The sequence below is a fragment of the Sparus aurata genome, chromosome 7, assembly GCF_900880675.1.
Source record: "Sparus aurata chromosome 7, fSpaAur1.1, whole genome shotgun sequence".
Taxonomy (NCBI): domain Eukaryota; kingdom Metazoa; phylum Chordata; class Actinopteri; order Spariformes; family Sparidae; genus Sparus; species Sparus aurata.
The window spans coordinates 5,953,363-5,972,384 of NC_044193.1; the positions used below are offsets into that span (position 1 = coordinate 5,953,363).

The 19,022-nt window shown below is 44.2% G+C and overlaps 1 protein-coding gene across 1 annotated transcript in view; it reads right to left on the minus strand.

The window, feature by feature from the left end:
- hspg2 (heparan sulfate proteoglycan 2) overlaps positions 1-19,022 on the minus strand; it is a 100,640-nt gene that overhangs the window by 34,121 nt on the left and 47,497 nt on the right. The window contains exons 11-38 of the mRNA XM_030422906.1: positions 18,489-18,620; positions 17,927-18,071; positions 17,165-17,322; positions 16,927-17,067; positions 16,674-16,837; positions 16,401-16,580; positions 16,100-16,296; positions 15,589-15,736; positions 14,491-14,618; positions 14,160-14,246; positions 13,645-13,703; positions 13,280-13,341; positions 12,978-13,118; positions 12,592-12,765; positions 12,142-12,321; positions 11,929-12,047; positions 11,701-11,812; positions 10,637-10,750; positions 10,309-10,436; positions 10,021-10,107; positions 4,949-5,019; positions 4,735-4,799; positions 4,511-4,651; positions 3,085-3,276; positions 2,691-2,729; positions 2,141-2,245; positions 1,332-1,613; positions 1,174-1,227 (exon numbers count right to left, since the gene is read on the minus strand). Of these exons, the coding sequence (XP_030278766.1) occupies positions 1,174-1,227; positions 1,332-1,613; positions 2,141-2,245; positions 2,691-2,729; positions 3,085-3,276; positions 4,511-4,651; positions 4,735-4,799; positions 4,949-5,019; positions 10,021-10,107; positions 10,309-10,436; positions 10,637-10,750; positions 11,701-11,812; positions 11,929-12,047; positions 12,142-12,321; positions 12,592-12,765; positions 12,978-13,118; positions 13,280-13,341; positions 13,645-13,703; positions 14,160-14,246; positions 14,491-14,618; positions 15,589-15,736; positions 16,100-16,296; positions 16,401-16,580; positions 16,674-16,837; positions 16,927-17,067; positions 17,165-17,322; positions 17,927-18,071; positions 18,489-18,620 (3,605 nt within the window). The remainder of the gene's footprint in view (positions 1-1,173; positions 1,228-1,331; positions 1,614-2,140; positions 2,246-2,690; positions 2,730-3,084; positions 3,277-4,510; positions 4,652-4,734; positions 4,800-4,948; positions 5,020-10,020; positions 10,108-10,308; positions 10,437-10,636; positions 10,751-11,700; positions 11,813-11,928; positions 12,048-12,141; positions 12,322-12,591; positions 12,766-12,977; positions 13,119-13,279; positions 13,342-13,644; positions 13,704-14,159; positions 14,247-14,490; positions 14,619-15,588; positions 15,737-16,099; positions 16,297-16,400; positions 16,581-16,673; positions 16,838-16,926; positions 17,068-17,164; positions 17,323-17,926; positions 18,072-18,488; positions 18,621-19,022) is intronic.

Below are 19,022 nucleotides of genomic sequence, written 5' to 3' on the forward strand. Positions count from 1 at the left end.
TAAAACAACAACTTCCACTGTCAATAATGAATAAATGACAGCTTCAGTGAGATGCTGTTTAAACTAGAACCAACTGTATAATGACAGGCTATTGTAAAACCAAAGTTTTTCTCAAGTGGACAATTGCAGTGACAGTGACAGCAGTGAGTGGGAGCTACTTGCTAAACAATGGAAAATATACCACCCAGTGAAGGACGGGAACTGTGTGAATAATCCACTCTTTGGTGACTGTAAAGTAAGTATATTATGCATTAATTCAGTAGATCATAATTGGGTTATTCCATGCCAGCTCACCCAGAATTCAGAACTTTTCCCAGTTCAGGTCTAAGAATTTTCTCAAAAAAAGAAAGAAAAAAGAAAATCACATAAAAACTTGGGAACTTTCAATTTTCTTTTAGTTATGGATCTTCTAAATGTTGGCCCTCAGAGCTAGATTATGTGTTGTATTAATATAATTTCTATCACATGCAGAAGTTATTAGGTCCTTCATAAAAAAGTGCCATGGATCATGCTTAATATAGCTTTGGAGCTGAAAAAGACACATTTTAAAATGTTTTGATTGTATGTACAATGTCCTAAGAAGGATTATATTCCCTTGAAACAGTTTTACATTGTGTTCACTAATTTTTCTTACTTTCTCGCTGTGTTATTTCATAGGTGTGTTTGTACATTGTTGATTCCGAGGCTTATATCTTCGTGTGATACCTGTTGAGCCGGATGTTTCATCGGTTTCACGAAAATGTGCGAGTTACAGCTCGTAATAGAGTGTGTAGCTTGTTCAATATTAGATGATGACGATGTTCATTTTGTCTGGACAAAATATAAATCATAGTTCCTCGTCATAACACGCATATATAATTTCACAATTTCAAAAAAAATCTAAATGAAAAAAGTATTTCAGCAGCTGTAAGAATTTGTGAGATTTTTTATATAATTTTTTTTAAGACAATCCATGACGTGAACTGGGAGTTCCTGGGTGAGTTGTATGGAGTGATTCAGTTTTAATCTGTGAGCTGCTGCTATGAGTTCCTGAACTACACATTAACTGCCCTCGACAGCTGGTTGTTTATTAACTTTTAAAGCTTAACTATCAAAGGCGGCATTACAGTTTCCTATGAGTAAGAGCCAAGCGGCGAGACGTGAACTCAACCAGTCAATCATGCCACCGTCTACCTTGCTGCTCTCCCCAGAAGCACTAGAGGAAGTCTTGCTCAATGTGTTCTTGCTCTGTTGATCAGGGCCAGACCCCCAAAGAAAAATACAAGAAGTCACCACAGGATCAAGACATGAAAAGAGCTCGTAAACTTCTTGAAACCTGTGACTGAGTGTACCTGCAGACGAGGGTTGCGGCCGGGGGAATAGGATTGGGGTCTGGTTGGTCTCACTGGAGCGGAGATACCAGACGGAGAAGGAGGGGGGCTCAGGTTACGCAAAGACCATCGAGAAGAGGAAGAGGAAGAGGAAGAGGAGGTTGGTACCCGAGAAGAAGAAGAGGAAGACGAGGAGGAAGAAGAGGAAGAGGAGGAGGGAAAGAATGGAGGGGAACCAGCTCGTCCATTGGAGAAGTTCGAGAAGAGCGCCCAGACCTCGTCATCCAGCTTTCTGACATTACCCTGGGGAGGCGTAAAAAGTGGAGTACCGGAGATACAGAAGATTTGTAACCATGAAAACAGTGAAAACGACCAAGGCTGGGTTTAGAATTTAGTTCTTCCACAAAGTATGCAAAGAAGGTGATCATGCTGGGTCATGCCTTTTAGTCTCTGACGCTTTGATGTGCAGTACAACGATGCTCTGGTGAATTATGGTCGGATCACGCAGATAAAAACACATACATCGACGACTTCTACCATTTCCAAAACTCTCCTAAGACTATTCACACCAATTCAGACCTCTTTGTGACTCACACACATGCAAACGCACACACAGAATCTGACAACATGCTCCTGCGCGCTTCATCAAACCGAGGTGATTCTCCATGCTGCTGCGTCCGTGAACCCGAGGGGATTCATCGCCATAGATGCCCACAATCTCTCAGTGTGTTAGCTCATAATGACAAAAACACTCTACATCAAGCGCTCTCATTAGATGTGTGAGTGTTGCCTCCACTACAACAGCCTACAGTGGCGCTAATACCAAATACCTGTCGAGCTCTTTTCGATCTGTGGGTGACTTTTCGTTCAGAGGCCATTAGGTTCCAAACTGAAGCATCCTTCCTTAGCTGCTCCTCTGGCAACTGCGAGTCACTCTATTGGCATGGAGAAAGCAAGCTCTTTGATCACTTTCCTTATCACTGAGCTGATGGTATTTGGGAGTGCTATGGCGGTGTTATTCGAGCAAAGTTAAACTGTATGAAGCTCTTTAACGGACCATCAATGATAAATCCATTTACATGGCTCATGTGATATGGAGCAGAAAGCAATATTTGTGTGCAGTATGCACAGCGATGTTAACGCTCTGCGGCGACAGGCAGCTACAAACTGCATACACGGCTGTAAGATGCCATGCAGGAAATATCAAAGAAATTATTGAAACCATTAAACATTATGTGCAGCCATAACGTATGGATGTGCACCACATCAAAAGTACAACACAATGCTACATCATAACAATAGTTATTTCAATCATGCCAGACAACACTGGACTTCAAACTGCAGACACAACATGACACCCACTGACTGGCATTACTGTACCTGCTCTGCTCGTTTCAAACGAGAATAGAACGGATACCTCTATGAAGTGGAAGGGGAAGCACAAAGAAAATGGAGACCTTTGTTATAAGTGATCACGCGGGGAATAAATCTCTCGACACTATTTGAAAACCCTGTGAACACATAGATTTAAGAGGATGAAAGAAAATGTAGCAAAAAAGGGCCGAAGCGAACAGAAGGAAAAGAGAATCCGCTTGAAAAGAAGGCTTGGCGGATTTTTTTCAAATAAGACAAAGCAGCAAAATGGAGACAGCATGTGGTCTACAGGTTTCTCACGCCTGCTGCTCAACCTCTTACGTACATCGTTAAGCGGTTCATTGTCTTGCTTGGGTTACTTCCACTGACTCAGCCTTTGTGTACGCTCTTTGATACTGACCTTGTCCCCCTGGTAGACCCCTGGAAGCTGCCAGTAATGAGGCTCCTGTCCCAGGTAGTCAAAGTTGCTGTAGGATAGTTGAGTGCCTTCAGTGGAAACCTCCACGGTGAAACCAGTGGAAATGCGGTTGGTGCGTTGGCGGTTCACCAGAGCGAATCCCTGGAAGTTCCCTGGAGAAAATACTGAGGACACCTGCAAGAGCACATTTGAATGCACAATCAAGCTCCAGTAAGGGAATATGAGAATTTGTGATTGTGATTGGAAACATGGCAGGGCAAAGTCAGTTCATGATAAAACTGAGAATGGCAGCTGACTTAATAAACAAAAAAAATGTTGACCTTGTCTTAACCGTCAGGGATGAGTAAAGTTCAAGAGTCAAAACTTTAGACTTACTGTGGAACTAGAAAGATGAAGTATTAATTATGAAGTGTTCGTACTTACATTTCTTGGACCTCTATCATAAATGTGCACATTTTCATCATTAGTGACTTAACAGTTCTATGGGCAGCCATTGACTAAATGTGAGAAAAAAAAGGCCTCCAATATAACAGTATAGTAATGCAACTAGAATTACCGACTCACAGTTTTATGCCTTCGAGCAGCAGTTAAGTTGCTGTCCTTAATCGATGGTGTTTAATAATATTCAGAATGAATGTAACTATTGACTTTTGGATATAAAATGTCATAAACTGTTATCATAATTATCTGTTCATTCTGGAGTCATAGTGGACACTTTCACCAAATTTGAAGAAATTCTCTCAAGGCTTTCTTGAGATATCACTTTCGCAAGATTGGGACAGATGGACATACTGGCAAAGAAACAGGTGGACAACACAAAAACGCCTTCGGTCACAGTTATTGCCTGTGTAGAGGTATAAAAACGTAGTTGTTGGTAGGGTGAGGGGCTTTCTGTTGCTGTATTTAGTTGGTTCCAATCATACTTTAAAAATAGGGACTACTTTTTGTCAACTGGTAATCAAGACCGCTTGTGGAATTCCCCAAGGGTCTATTCTCGGGTCACTTCTATTCAACATCTACATGCTCCCCCCTTCCTCAGATTACGGAATATTATTAACATCTTACTCAACTCTAACTCTTTGCCTACATGCAACCTTACAGACTTCACATAGATGTCATGTAATCCTTGCAGTTACTCATTTAGCAGAAATGAATGGGGGGTATTTGTCAATCTTTGGCCAGTGATCTCACTGACTTGGAACACAGTGATTAGGCCAGATTAGACACACATCTTTTCTGTCTGAAGTAAATGTTTAACCCACTTGCTGATACAATCTTCACTGCTGCATAGCTGATTTATCCTGCACAAAGATACTTTTGGTTTGGTTGTTCAGAGGATGGACTTTTCTTGAAGTATCAACCGTGTCACTTTGCTGTGTGATTTTCATGTACAACTTTAAGGCCTCACCAGGTCTCTGTAGTAGGTAGAGCTGGAGCACTGCTGAGTGACGCCCATACAGAAACAGGACAGGCAGCCATCTTTGTTTTCCTGGCTGAGATGGAAGGTTCCAGACTTACAGCTAGCACAGGACGGGCCTTCAACGTTCATCTGCAACACAGGATCATGCAAATGAGATACGAGGCAATCAGCCCTTTCTAGTCTGCAAAATGCATGTGCTTGCGATGGGTCACCTTGCAGCGACACACAGGACCACTGCAGCCTTCACTTCCTCTTTGGTCACAGTTATAGCAGTTACCTGTAATGGTAGAGAAGAAAGTTACAGAATGTATCGGCCCTTTAAGACGGCTTGTCACATAAAAAAGATTCTTTACAAGTCTTTACAGAGAACAAGCCAGACGACAGAACAATTTTGTCATGTGCTTAAATAAAAAAAACAGTATGTACCATTGACTTCATTGCCGCCAACACTACATCTTTGTCCAAGCAGTGGGTTGCCGTTGTATCCTGCGGCACATCTGAAATAGAAATAGACAATGTGTTGAGGTAAAAATTTCCAGTCAAAGAGGATACAAGTTTTAACCCAAAGCACAATGAGGCAGGAAGCTGGGAAGTCTGCAAGAGGTGATACATCTGATGAGTTGTGTCCTTTCGGGTGTCTTCTTAACCCCCAAGGCAGACATCAAGCAAGAACAAAGGACTGAGTCATTCAGACAGGCGTCATACAAACAATTCTGTTTTTCCATCCAGTAAGTAGACATACAAACACTAAGCACAAGTCTTACGCTCACCCTAAACATCAGACACCCAGCTTTTGCATTGAATACAAACAGCTTTCCCAGACAAACAATGGAGATGGATGAAGCATAGCCTCCACTAAAACATTCAACATGTCTCAGATGTTGATTCCATCTCTCATGTGAGCGTGATACAGCTGAAACTGAGGAACACCTTTGCACAGAAACAGATACGATAGAGTTTCACCATAAAATAAAAGTTTCCGCACTTGAGAAAAAAGCAGAGATGAAGATAAAGATAAACAGAAGATGCTAAGCTTCTAAAGAGGAGAGTTTTTTCTGATATTGTGACTAAGCAAAGCAATACGCTGTCAACCAAAGAAAACAATGCCACTGCCACCAGAGCAAAGGCCAATCCAACCACAGATCTGTGCAGGCTGCCCTGAGGGCAGCTGCTGTCAGTCTTACCTCACCTGTCCTCTGGCAGGTCCGCAGGTCAACAGCCAACAAGAGGACTTCCATGCTACGAGCTTGATTTGGAAAACCCTATTCAAACTAACTCGTACAGTTGTTTCTAAAGTGTGGTTAATTCAGTCCTTCCAGTTAGTGTTGATTTGGAAAATACATCAAAATAGATATGGTCATGTGAAAATGCTAAATATGTTCATAACTAAAGGCTTTGAAGAAAGGACATACAGCTCATGATAAGCACAGCATGACAAACAATGGAGTCTCACATCTCATTTAACCTCCAATCAACAATCTCACAAACAATATTAAGTTCCTAGACTGAAATACAGTAGATATGACCTTGAAAACTTGATCTATGCATTCCCAACATTTCTATAAATGCTTATAATGATATGACAGTTGTTCAGTGACCATACCATGCCAACTGCTGACCAGATTGCCATGAAACTGACTAGTGACATTCATGGTCTCCAGTAGCTGAATCCAATTGTTTTCAGGTTAATTCAGCACCAAAATCTCAACAGTTTAATAGATAATTTTATGTAGCATTTGCAGTAAAATGTCAGGTTTCCCAGAGGATAATCTCTCTGCCTCCCATGAGCTTTCTGGTAGCCTAAAACTCATAATTTAGACAGATTTGACACATAATTTCTATGTTTGTAAACCCATGACCTTTTGTCTGAAGCCAACATCAATCCTTAATGTCAAGACTTCACCAAGATACATAATCAAACTGGGATAATTCTGAAGTACATTCATTCATAAGAGGCTCAATGGGATGGGATACAGTTGCGCTTTGGACTAAATGCTAATGTATTTACTGTTTAGCAGGCTAAATAAATGTATATTAAGTTAAGAAAAGGGAGATCTGACTGTCACTAGTATCAAGTAAGTAAGTAAGTAAGTAAGTAAGTAAGTAATTGGCCATAAACCAAAGTATTGAAAATTAAAATTAAACTTCTGACCCACTGGAGTTGCTCAGTCAAAAGTCAGGGAGTTTTCATCCTCTGGGAAGCATAAATGTCTGTAACAAATTTCATGGCAATACATCGGTCTCAACTAAAGTGGTTGTGGACAGAATGACAATGATATAACAAGATAAGAAAGTTTTATCTTTCAACCTTTTCATATTGATGGATATAATTACTTTTGCAGCATGTACAGCCACTGTCGTATAGTCTTGTCTGTAATATGCACTGGTTCTTCATCTTTGAAAATGTAAGTATTCTAACAAACCTTTAATGACAATCTAAAACAAAATAAAACCTAACAATGTAGATCATATTAGGGCACTGCAAGATTTACAAAATGTTGTCCTCAAATGACAGAGTGACATGGAGAATTAAGGCTTTTCTAGGACACCAGCACATATTTATAACACCATGTGAATGCAGCAAACAAGAATGAGCATGAAATGCTGAGGGCATGACACTTGCAAAACTTGAGGTAGTCTGGCCAGAACACAATGGACAAATGTATAAACACAAGAGGTACTAATGCTAAGCTGTCTCTTCATAGAAGGATTTTTGTGCAATATTTTCGATTATAATAAAATACAGGTTGGAAGCCATTAGTATCAAAATCATCAATCCACATCAGGATGGCATTAAACATCTGGATAGTCCCTCTAAAATAATACAACGTCATATAATCGGTCCCTTCATAATGTTCCATTGATCTGGTTGCAGTAACATAAATATCAGGATCAGAGTCTTGGCATATAAAAAAAATATTATAATAATAATGAAACAAACATACTTTTCCCTAATAATCAGGGATAATTTTGATAGGAATGGCCAGCCTTCCCAAGACGACATGAAGAGAACCATCTTGACTCTTTTTCTGCTTTGCAGACTTGTGATCTCTTTTTAAGAGCTGCAGTAAGTCCAACACACCAGAACGGGAGCTTGTCTTCTTTCTCTGCTGTGTTTTTTTAGTAACCTTCTTCGCTGTGGTAGCCTTGGTTTTAGGGGGAGTTGATTTCCTTTTTACTGTTGTGTTGGATTTCTTCGTCGCAGCTGTAGCCTTGGTTTTAGTGGGAGTTGTTTTCCTTTTTACTGTTCTGGTAGTCTTGGTAGGTTTTGTGGTTGTGACTGTTGTCTTTGAGGAATTCTTTGTTTTATGGGAGACAGAAGAGTTGCGCTCTATCTTTTTCTCATTTTGGTTAGAGTGAGTCTTTTGTGTCTTTGAGGATTTCTTTGAATCCCCTTCTAAAGACTCTCCATCCTCTTGGACTTTTGTTGAAACTGGTGCATCTGATCTAAACGCCTTGTTACGTCCATTGTTTTTGACAGGTGATGAAGAACCCTTTTTCTTGGCCTGGTCGGCCTTTGCAAGGTTTGGTTTGTGAGACGGTGGCTCCACTTGAAATTTTGTGATCGTTGCTTCCTTTTTAGCTTGGTTTGGTTTTGTGTTGCTTGGCCGTGACACACGTTTGGCTGCCACAGTGGACCTCCTACCTCCTGGCCTTTTCGTCTCAGGCTTCGCTGTGGCTCGAGACTTAGATTTGGAAGTCGTCCTAGGTTTATTGACAGTGGTCTTCAACTTGGTTGCTGTACTTGTTGAAACTTGTCTTTTGGATGATCTAGTGACTGGCTGACTCTTTGTAGTGTTTTTTGCTGATGTAGTGCCGCCTCCTGATTTGAGTTTTCTCCCTCTCCGAGGAGCAGTGGTGGGTTTCTTCGCTGGTAGGCCTGGCGTAGGTATGCTTTTGGGCACTGTGGCTCTACTTGTCATTGGTGTTTCAGTCGGTATAGTTCTAACTGGGGGCTGAGATGTTGAGTAAGATGGGCGTTCGAGGACTGTCGCGATAGAAGGCAGAGCCCTCTTTTCTTGGAGTGAACGGGAAGAGTGTTTACTTCGTTTCATCTTGTTCATTTCCTGAGCCAGGGCGGTGAAGCCATCGATCAGGATCTCCAACCGTCCCTCCAGTCTGCTCAGGCGGGCCTCCATGTCTGTGTAGCTCTTCTCCAGCTCGTTAACCTTCTTGTTCTTCTCCCCAGCCGACTGGATGGCGATAAGCTCCTTCAGCTGAGAGCTGAGATGAATTTGCTGGTCCTCCATGCTGTGAATGCTCTCCTTCATATCAAGCGTGTTTTTTTCCAGCATGCTCAGACGCTGGTTGAAGGTGTTCAAGTGGAGCCGGAGCAGGTGCTGGAAGGCGGAGTGTCTGCTCTCTGGGCTGGGTGTGAAGCGTGGTGGGTGTCTGGTTGCTGATCTGTTGGGGTGGATGGAGACAATGCCCATCCTAGCTGCTGTCGTGGCACGGGTGGTGCGATGGTGAGCTGGAGTGGAGAGCAAAGCCCTAGTAGGGATGATGATCGTTCCTTCGGTGGTTGGCCACTGGTAGTCATCATCATCATCATCATCATCATCTCCACTGCCATACTCCGCTATCTGTTTCTCCCAGCTGAAATTGAATACTGCTTCAGCTCCACATCCCACAGGAAGGAGGCCGTCAATCGGCTTCTCCAGGAACGGGTCCCCACAACTGTCCGCAGACGGCCTCTCTTTTCTTAATGTCAAAACAGCAGAATCAGGCAAGATGAACAATCAATTATTTGTATGTTGCGTCTTACACCCAAGTCACCTTGTCATCTTTGCAATCGGAGCGGCAAAGATTGATCAGACAGGAGTCCTCATAAATGCCACATCTACATTTATGTCGTAGAGACCCAGAAAACACATTTGGTCTGTGCACAGACAGGAGATCACCTTAACATTTCACTACCAGCAAAGCGCAAAGCAGAAGCAGAAAGCGACCTCTGAGAAGGGGTTTGTGGGCAAAGGACAGAAGAAAGCGTAAGATCTAAAGCCATCTAAAGGTTTCCTCAAGACGCACAGCACCATTTTGTCTCATTTGGAAAATTTCCAACAACAATGAAAATCTGGGTGATGACATTCTCAATACCACCGAAAGAGACATTATTCTACCACAGCAGAAATGACCTTACATTATGCAAAACAACATATCCAAGAAAACAAAATCCACCAGCAGATCTGCAAAAAACAAGACAGACTACTAAACCACAGGCACATAAGAATGGGTGGCACCGGTTTGCATTTCCCATCCCTCGAGTGACACCAATCAATCATAACCGGTGGGGAAAAACAAGGAAGATGCGAACCACAGACATGCTTATATCCCTCTCCTGTGAATGGAACCACTTGGTGCAACTGCCAGCCCCTGCGAGCCTCGCTGCCCGGTCCGCCCAGTAACTCCAAACACTGAGCAGTGTCCACAGGACTGTGAGAGGAAGAAGGAAGTAAAGGGGAAAGCAGAAAGATAAGGAAAGGGGGAGTGGGGCGTACCTTTCACAGCGCCGGCCAGTGTATCCAGGGGGACAGTTGTCACAGGTCGGCTGGCCGTCAGAATCCAGATAGCAGGTGGAGGAGAATCTGTACCGACAGAGGGCCACGCAACATTATAACGATGCTTGTTTTGGCCAGTTATTCATTTGATTTAAAGTGGTTTATCAGCTTCTGCAGTGCACACAGTTTACTTTGCCTAATTTACCATTAAACGGAATAGTTAAGAGTAATTTACACTGACTGAATAAAACTGACAGGAACTGAAAAGACTTTAAGACATGAACTCACTGGTTGCTGGAAGCCGTTCCAGGGCAGGGGCAGGGTTGGCAGGCCTGAAAACCGCCCGTTACAGGGTTTCCATAGAAACCAGTCTGACAGCGCTCACACCTCGGCCCGGCGGTGTTATGGAGACAGCTCTTTTGGACAGGACGCACAAATAAAAAGAGTGAGATCGGCGGAACAGTTGAATAAACAGTATTCTACAATGACCGTGTGTTTCCACATGTCGGGATTTGCCAAGAAACCATTAGTGCATTCCACTTCAGAGATCAAGCAGGTCCAACATTGGCAGAGAGTTGAGAAGGGAAGAAGAGCAATGTGAAAAAAACCAACCTACCAGACACCTGCCGGTCTCTGGGTCACAGCTGCTGGCGTGACCGTTACAGTCGCACCGCTCACAAGTGCCCAGGTAGAGGCCGGAGCTGGACCGGGTGTAACCTTCATCGCACTCCTGCAACCACATGGAAAAACACCTCAGGTGAGAGACAAGTGATGACACAGAGAGATAAGTCTTTGTTCCACTGCAGCAGGGAGAGAGGCTGCAATTATGATCAAGGACTGTAATGGAAAAAAAGACAGAGACTTTGCTGTGAACAAGCTCAGGCAGATCTGTGCCTTTCCTTCTTTTTCAAACTAAAACTAAATTAACCAAACTAAGACAGAGCATGAAAGCTCATTATTGACCTTGGAAATATTACATCTCAAAGAAAAAAAAAAATATTTTACTGAAAGTCTGCTCAATAGCTTCTGACCTTCCAACCAGATCTAACAGTCTTCATCTTCAAATGCTCAGATGTCATGGAGATGGTGCAAGAAATGCGCTCCTTTGATACTTTGTGCTCGATCGCGTGATAACAAATAAACCATCTCCAAGACAACTGAGCAGACTCAATCGGCTCACGTAGACCATGAGATGCAGATGAGAGCTTCAGAGATGTTGCTCAGTGGATTTTAAGTAAAGATGGTATTTTCTTAAATTAGAGGTTGAGATTCTGAACATAAATATAGCAGAAAAAAAAATCTACTTGCTATGTCAGGTTATGGCCTGACAAGTCATGGTATCCTTAACAGGAAATAATGTCTCACTCTGTGTGTGTGTGTGTGTGTGTGTGTGTGTGTTGATGTGTATACATGAGTTTGGTGAGCTCTGTTTTCATGCAAAACAAAAAATGGGGGCCGTGAAGTGACAAAGTTTCTCATATTACAGCTAAACAATACACAAATATATGATTCTGAGACAACTTTAAGCAAGAAATAGCCTACGTAGTAACAAAACCTTGATTTGTAGTTGATCAGCACTGCATCATTACACAGTTTCATGAGCATATCTACAGTCTGAGATGTTGTTGTTGTATATTTCACCCTTGACCTGAACTACTTCTTTGAAATCTGCATGTTTACCTGACAGGAAGGTCCTCTGTATCCCTGAGGACAGGAGCACTCCTCCACCTCCAGAGCACGTTCGTTACCGGTGGGCTGAGGAACGGCAATGTCCATCTTGATGTCTGAGATACTAATAAACACACACAAAAAAAACACATAATGATCAACACACGTTATATTTAACATTCAGTGAAATGCTCTTGGATGCATCAAATGGTATATGAATGAGGCGTGCAGTGACCATACCTGCTCTCAGCCATTTTGTCTGCGTAGCTGGCTCTGATCATGAAGACGGTAACGTCAGCCAGAGCCATCAGCAGGTGCTCGCGAGTGCACGGCTGCCCGTCGGCGCGACGCCACGAAGACTACGAGCCAGAGAGAGACGGAGAACAGCGAACATTAAGTCAAGCCCAGATTTAACTGACTGAATGAGACTCCCTTGTGAGCAATGAAACACACCTCTCTGAAGGTCACAGTGACGGTTTGTGGGCCTCGTGGGGGAGGCTTGGTCTGAGAGTAGTGTTCCAGGAAGATGCCGTTGCCCTGGAGGACCACATCTGGCTTACCGTCGACAACATTTGACCGCTGAAGCGGTTCAAAGCGCACCGTGTATTGCAGATCTCCACCATAGGCCGTCACCTGGTAGCAAAAAAGAGGAAAGAGTGAATAGTGGAAAGGTATTTCACCCCATATGATACTGTGGGGGAAGTCACAAGACACCCATGTTGACTGTGAGTTCAAAGGAGGCTCCCTGTGTGGATAAGTGCAGCCTTTTCACTTGACAACATGCTGAGGCATGACCGAGTGGGACAGAGAGGGCAGAGAGATCTAGCTCGACTAACACTTCAGCGTGTATTTTTCCTCTCCTCCCCTTTAGTCTGCTCTATACTTTGTTTTTTTCCCTCTCACCTTATCTCCTCTGAAGCCCTCAGGCAGGACCCAGTAGTAGACGTCGATGGGGACACTGGTGAAGGAGCGGTACACAACTTCAGACGAGCCCTTCTGGGAGATGCCTTCAGAGATAGTTCTACTGTTGGCGCTGTTAGCGAGGGAGAAGAGCTGCCCGTTCACCCCTCCGAGCACCTGAGAGACACAAACGATTGTCTGAATGAGATGCGAGCCGAGGTTCAAACGTGAGCGCTCCACCCGAGCACGATCGCTGTTTGCACGCCGCTCCTCGCCGCACGGCATCTGAAAGGATCGGCTGACACAGCGCGGCTGCACAAACACTGACTCAAACCTTGATACCAAAAATGTTCACCCCTCCTTTTACCATTAGTAGCTTGGCAACCTGCCTGATCTCTATTCCAAGTGGAGCTGGCGCACTGCTTGGTGACGCCCATACAGAAACAGCGCAGACAGCCCTCGGGGTTGGCCTCTGATAGGTGGAAGAACCCGGCCTTACACTCGTCACACAGGGCGCCTGCCACGTTGTTCTGCACACACACACACAGACCCAAACACATGCACATAATGTAATCCATCTGCCTGTCAAGCGCAGACACGTCAGCCTCATGAACCACAGATGAGCAACAGATGACACTAAATGGTTGTAATATAGTCCTCATTTTTCATTCATATACGTATATATATATACCTTGCAGCTGCATGGTCTGCTGGTGGAGCTGATAACTCCTCTGTTATCACACTTGGAGCTTTCTGCAGGGAGAGAGAGAAGACGACAAATGGGGAGAAAGGAAAGGAAAGGAAAGTGCACCTGGGAGTGTTCCAGCCGTCCTGCATACCTGTGACATGACCACATACTACAGGCTACTGTTGCACCAGTGGGGGAAAAAAAACCTACAGTAATCATTACACAGGGTTAAGGCCTTGGTGTGGAGATATCGCTGGATGACGGGAGAGTACAACAGGGGGAAACAATCAAGGTGCGGCTTCTGTCGATTTCATGCCTTGAAATGAGAATTTCAAACACGTCGGGGCTTTTGTTGAAGGTGTACTCACGGTTAGGAACACATTTTCCATTAGGCAGGAGGGGGTTGCCCTGGTAACCAGCTGCACACCTGAAATAAAACAACAATGTAAGAGAAACGAGGACCCAGGATGCAGTGGGGGGTGGCTGGCAAAATAATGTCTGGGGGGACACATGTGGGGAGGTGGGCCCTGACATTAAAATGGCTTAATCCCTACAAAGAATAAGGGTGAGAGCTGCTAGCTTGTTGGTGTTCGCACTGCTCACACCCAGGTTAGTGCCTGAAATAGCCGCCCAATGGCAGGCCTACACCAACAGTCTACACCTGCGAGGTCAGACTATGAAAAATGTAATCGCACTACAAAAAAACAACTCAAAAAACAATAAAATAAAGGTTTAAAAGTAAAAAACAAAGTCCCATTCGTGTCAATTAGATGCTGCTTTATGGGTTTTTCTGTCTCATATTAAGCATAATAAATGTCTTTTGTAAGATTTTTAGTGTTGCCAGTGTGTAATTTAAAGTCACGGTTGATATCCGTTTCCTTACTTTTCACAGCGTCTTCCTGTGTAGCCCGGCCTGCAAGCGTCACACGTTGGCTGTTGGTCGACATCCAGGAAGCAGGTGTCAGAAAACCTACGGCGCCCCCGATGAAAAAGCAATTAATTACTGATTAAAACAGCGGTTTAATGCCAAGTTCAACGAATAAACCAGCGCTCAAAGATCTGAATGAGCTCAGCAGTTGAGAACAGAAAACCGCAGAGCGAACCAGCTCATTCTTTTCCCACTGACGCCTTGTGTGTGGTATGTGGGCGTGTACGTGTCGGCCAGTATCCATACAGTAGATGCATGTGTGGTCTGCGCGGGTCAGTGGCCTTACCGTCGTGAGGTCTCGTAGTAAGGGCAGGGGCAGGGCTTGCAGTCGTCGGGTCGGCCTCGGCTCGGGTCGCCAAAGTAGCCTGAGCGACACTTGTCACACTGAGGGCCCTCTGTGTTGTGCTGGCAGCTCTGTGGCGTGAAGAACACATTGGTGATTCTCTAGCGTGAAGGTCACTCAAAAAAAGGACAAGTAGTAGTTTGACATTTTGGGAAAAACACTCTTTTTACATCAGACGAGATGATCAGCACCAGCTGTACAGCTGGATGTTAGTTAGCCTAGCTTAGCATAAAGACTGGAAGCAAAGGTAAACAGCTAGCCTAACCAGAAACCTAACCAAATTAACATGTTACATCTTGTCTGTTTATAATTGTAAAGAGTAGCTTCCCCAACTTTTCATATTAAAGTATGTTTACAGGTCTTGGGGAGTACTACTTCATATTGTTGCTCCAGAGGAAGCTCTCTTAAACTGCCGCCGGTGATGTCACTCAATGGGTAAGTTGCATTGTGGGTAATATAGGCGCCATGTTCCGTTTTGATCATTTGTTTTTAAGCGTACATCATGAGTCAAACAGTTTTCCATGAGTACACTGCTAGACCAGTGGACTGCATTCCAGAAACTGGCGCCTGCATTGCCCACAATGCAACTGACTGGATGAAATTTGATCAGATTACATGCAGCTTCTTCTGAAGTCACGAAAGGCTTTGTACTACTTTCTTTCCATATGCTTTGACACTCCCAGAGACCTGTTAATGCTCTTAAATCTGCAAAATTGGTGGAGTTACCCTTTAAGACAACAAGATGTTGTTTTTATCTTTGAGAGAGTCGGACTAGCCTTCATTCTAAGCTAAGACAATCATGTGCTGGCTCTAGTTTCATAGTTCATACCCACCAAAATCACACTATTAATTTTCTCAACTAGCTCTTGGCAAGAAAGTAAATAAGAGAATAATTTCCTTTTAGCAAAAACATCTGTTAAGATCAACAAGCTAAACTTTTCAATGTTTTACAACGAGGAAGTGATTATCTGCAAATTGCAATTTATTATTAGCAAGTGCCTTTGCAAGCTCATTCTTGCCAAAAACAGAGTGAGCCATTACCAGACAGTGTCCGTTGATGGGATCACAGGCGCTGGCGTGTCCGTTACAGTTGCAACCAGCGCAGGTGCCGAGGTAGGAGCCGCCGGGGACGCGCTCGAACCCGGAGGAGCACGTCTCACAGGACAGGCCTGAGTATCCAGGAGGACATCTGGGAACGATAAATGTGGGTGTCATTAAGAAGGGTTTCGATCCGACGGTTTCGATGACATAACCCAAATTAGAACACCACAAATTATAAACATGCATAATGTTGTAAATAAAAACAGCTGGCTTGAATTTAAGACTTTTTTTTTTTTTCATGAGAAAAAACAGTCGAGATACTGTAGCGAGAGAGAGAGAAAGGATGCGCAACGTAGAGGCATATGAACGTTACTGTATTATCTTGTTGCACTTCTCCCTCTTAAATATGCCCACGCGTATTAGACACGTCCCAACAGGCTGTTTGATTGGAGATTAATAACTGACAGCTTGTAAGAATCGTTCCATTTCACGCCCTATTTTCTTTTCTTACCTGCACTCTTCAACAGTCTTAGCGTGGCCCATGGTGCTGAACTCCACGGTGGTGGTCTCCATGACGATGTCACTGATGGCCACGCTGACCATGTGGTTGTCGTAGATGGTGCGGATGTTGATGCTGTCCACGTTGGCCAGCGTCATCATCATGTCCTCCCGGGTCACAGGGAGACCGTTGGAGTGCTGCCAGTTATCCTAAAACATTAAAAAAAGGGGTTTGCTGATGTGTGTACATCTATTTCAGATTGACTGATTTCTGCATGTTTTTCTAGAACAACTTATCTTAACCGAAGACCTACTTCAGTGAACTTGATCTCCTTCTGGTTGGCCACTCGGGAAGGGGTGGGTCCGCCTCTGCGGTACACAAGTCTGCGTCCGTTTCCAACCAGCATCACATCCGGCTTCTCCACAACCTCGGACAGACCGCGGGCCAATGTGTACCGCACCTTGTACTTCAGGGTTCCTCCATAGGAGTCGACCTAAAAAATAAAAAAAAACAGATGACGTGATTTTCATGCGTACATCTGATTCTAAGTTAAGAAAAAACATTTGTTAATAATTCTATGCTGTACCTTGTTGCCCAGGAAATGGCGAGGCAAGGTCCAGAAGGAGTCGAGGTTGAGGAAACGGCGCGACAGGTCAACGAGCTGGAACTCTTCCATCTCAGTGTTAATGAGGAGCTGAGTGGAGGAGAGAGGAGGGATGCCCGGCCTGGAGGGGTAGGTGACGTTCACTCCTGGAAATAAGAACAACACGTTGACTCAGCGTGATTTATTCTCCGAAGTGTATGAGCTTCAGTTTCGTGAGGATTTATGGTTTCAGTGCCTTTGAAGTCTTCCTCGTCAGTGAACCGCAGGCTCATCTGGTTGCGGTAGCGGCCGGTGCCCTTGCAGTTTTTGGTGATTCCCGCACAGAAGCAGGACACACAGCGGCCCTCCACACTGAAGTGACCATCAGGACAGTTGCCTGAGGACAACGAGAAAAAAACAGACTTTTACTGTAACTTCAATTTGCTGTAGAGTTACTGACGTGCAAAAAGACAATAAAAGTGAGGTGTCATTACCTGGATTTGAGTTCGATGTGAGGGTGAGCACTCCGTCGGGGATACCAAACACCAGCCCTTTAGCATTGATGGCCTCACAGGTGTACGCCCCCTGATCCGCCTCCTTCACATCACGGATGGTCAGGGTGCCTTGGCCATTCTCGCTGCTCATGGAAATCCTGCGAAGACAGAAATGCACCCCATATAATCGCTCTAACAGTGTGAAACTCAGTAGAGAGTCTGTACCAGCTGCGGGCTCTCGCTTACACAAAAAAATCCATAAAATTCAACAGTGATTGCCTAACCATGTACACAGCAGGCTACGCCCAGCATGAACATCCTGAAGCAGCAACATTTGGTGTCGGAGAACACCACAAATATCTCATTCGCAAAAAAACGTGGGGTCCATTACGAGTCAGCATGGAAAGACCGATCTTACAGGCCTGCCGGCAGTTAGACTGTGCTCTCAAAGAACATTCGTCTTGTGTCAGGTGAGGAAAGTGGAAAGAAGATAAATTCAAAACCGTTTTCAAATCACCACGGTCCGTTGCTGATCAATTAGGCAGGACGGGCTCTCACCAGATGTCCAGATGTTTTTTTGCGGCAGCTCGCCCGAACATTGCAACGCGTTTTTTAATTTTTTTTATAGGAGTAATTTTATTTTATTTCTGATATTCAAAGCAGTTCCAGACTGCTCATAAGCCCTGATAAATCTGCAATGTTGTAAAATTATTTTTAATTACAGCACAGCCAGCGGGGTGGAGGATTTCTCATCAAACCCACCTGCCGCTGACAGGAATGTGTCCCCAGTTGAGTCTCCAGGTGATGATGGGTGTTGGCACTCCGACAGCCTGACAGGTGAACGTCACCGTGGCCCCCCGCGCTGCCTGAACCGACTCTTCTGGCGGGCTTGTCACGGAGGGAGGGGCTGCGAAGTGTCAAGAGGATGAGAACTGTTTTACCCACATAATAAATGCACATGTACAAAAAAAAAAAGGCTGGCATGTGACTGGAATTTGACGATCCAGTGAAGCTCGTAAATGCCTGACAGTCAAAGGAAACATAATTCTCTGGCCACGGACGGACAATTCCCCTTTCAGTTCTCAGGAATAGATGGCTCACAAAAAGCTCTGTGTCTCAGTCACACAACACGTGTGAAAAGAAGCCGGTTCACAGCGAATTAGTCACACAGCACACAAAGGAACTCGAGAGTGTGACTGCAGAGGCGAGTCAAAGAAGCACGGAGAGAAAAAAAAAGTACGAAGAAAAGAGTGAAGTGTGTGAGAAAGAGGGAGAAAGATTGTAGGAGCAGGGAGCTTTAGATGATTGTTGGTGCGAGACTTACTGCAGCCGTACTCGTCAGAGCGGTCAGGGCAGTCCGGCTCCTCATCACACTGATAACTTGCAGGGATGCAGGTGCGATCGCTGCGGCATTCGAACTGCTCAGGTGCACACCTGTCATCAGGACCCTTGGTGGCTGCAGAGATTTACCACAACGTTCACTCACTTGTCAACAGTAGCATCAATTTAAGGTTGAGAATTAGGTGAGAAGAAGTACCTGTGTGCTAAATATGAAGCTTATGAAGTCAATTAGTTTAGCCTAGCTTAACACAAAGATGTTCTTTGACATATTATGGTTTTATTTGGGTTTCTTCTATTTCCTCCTGCTTCCAATATGGATGTAAGAACATTTAGATACATTAAACTTGAAGAAATGTTGGTATTATGTTGATTTCACTTCACATTCTGAAGTAAATGCTGCACAGTCTGATGGCTGGTGAAAAATAACACCATCCACAGATAGTTTGGCTCCCTAGCGCATCTGCCATTGTGCAACCAAAACAGGAAAAGGCATTGTAGCTGTCTCCAGGTAATGGAG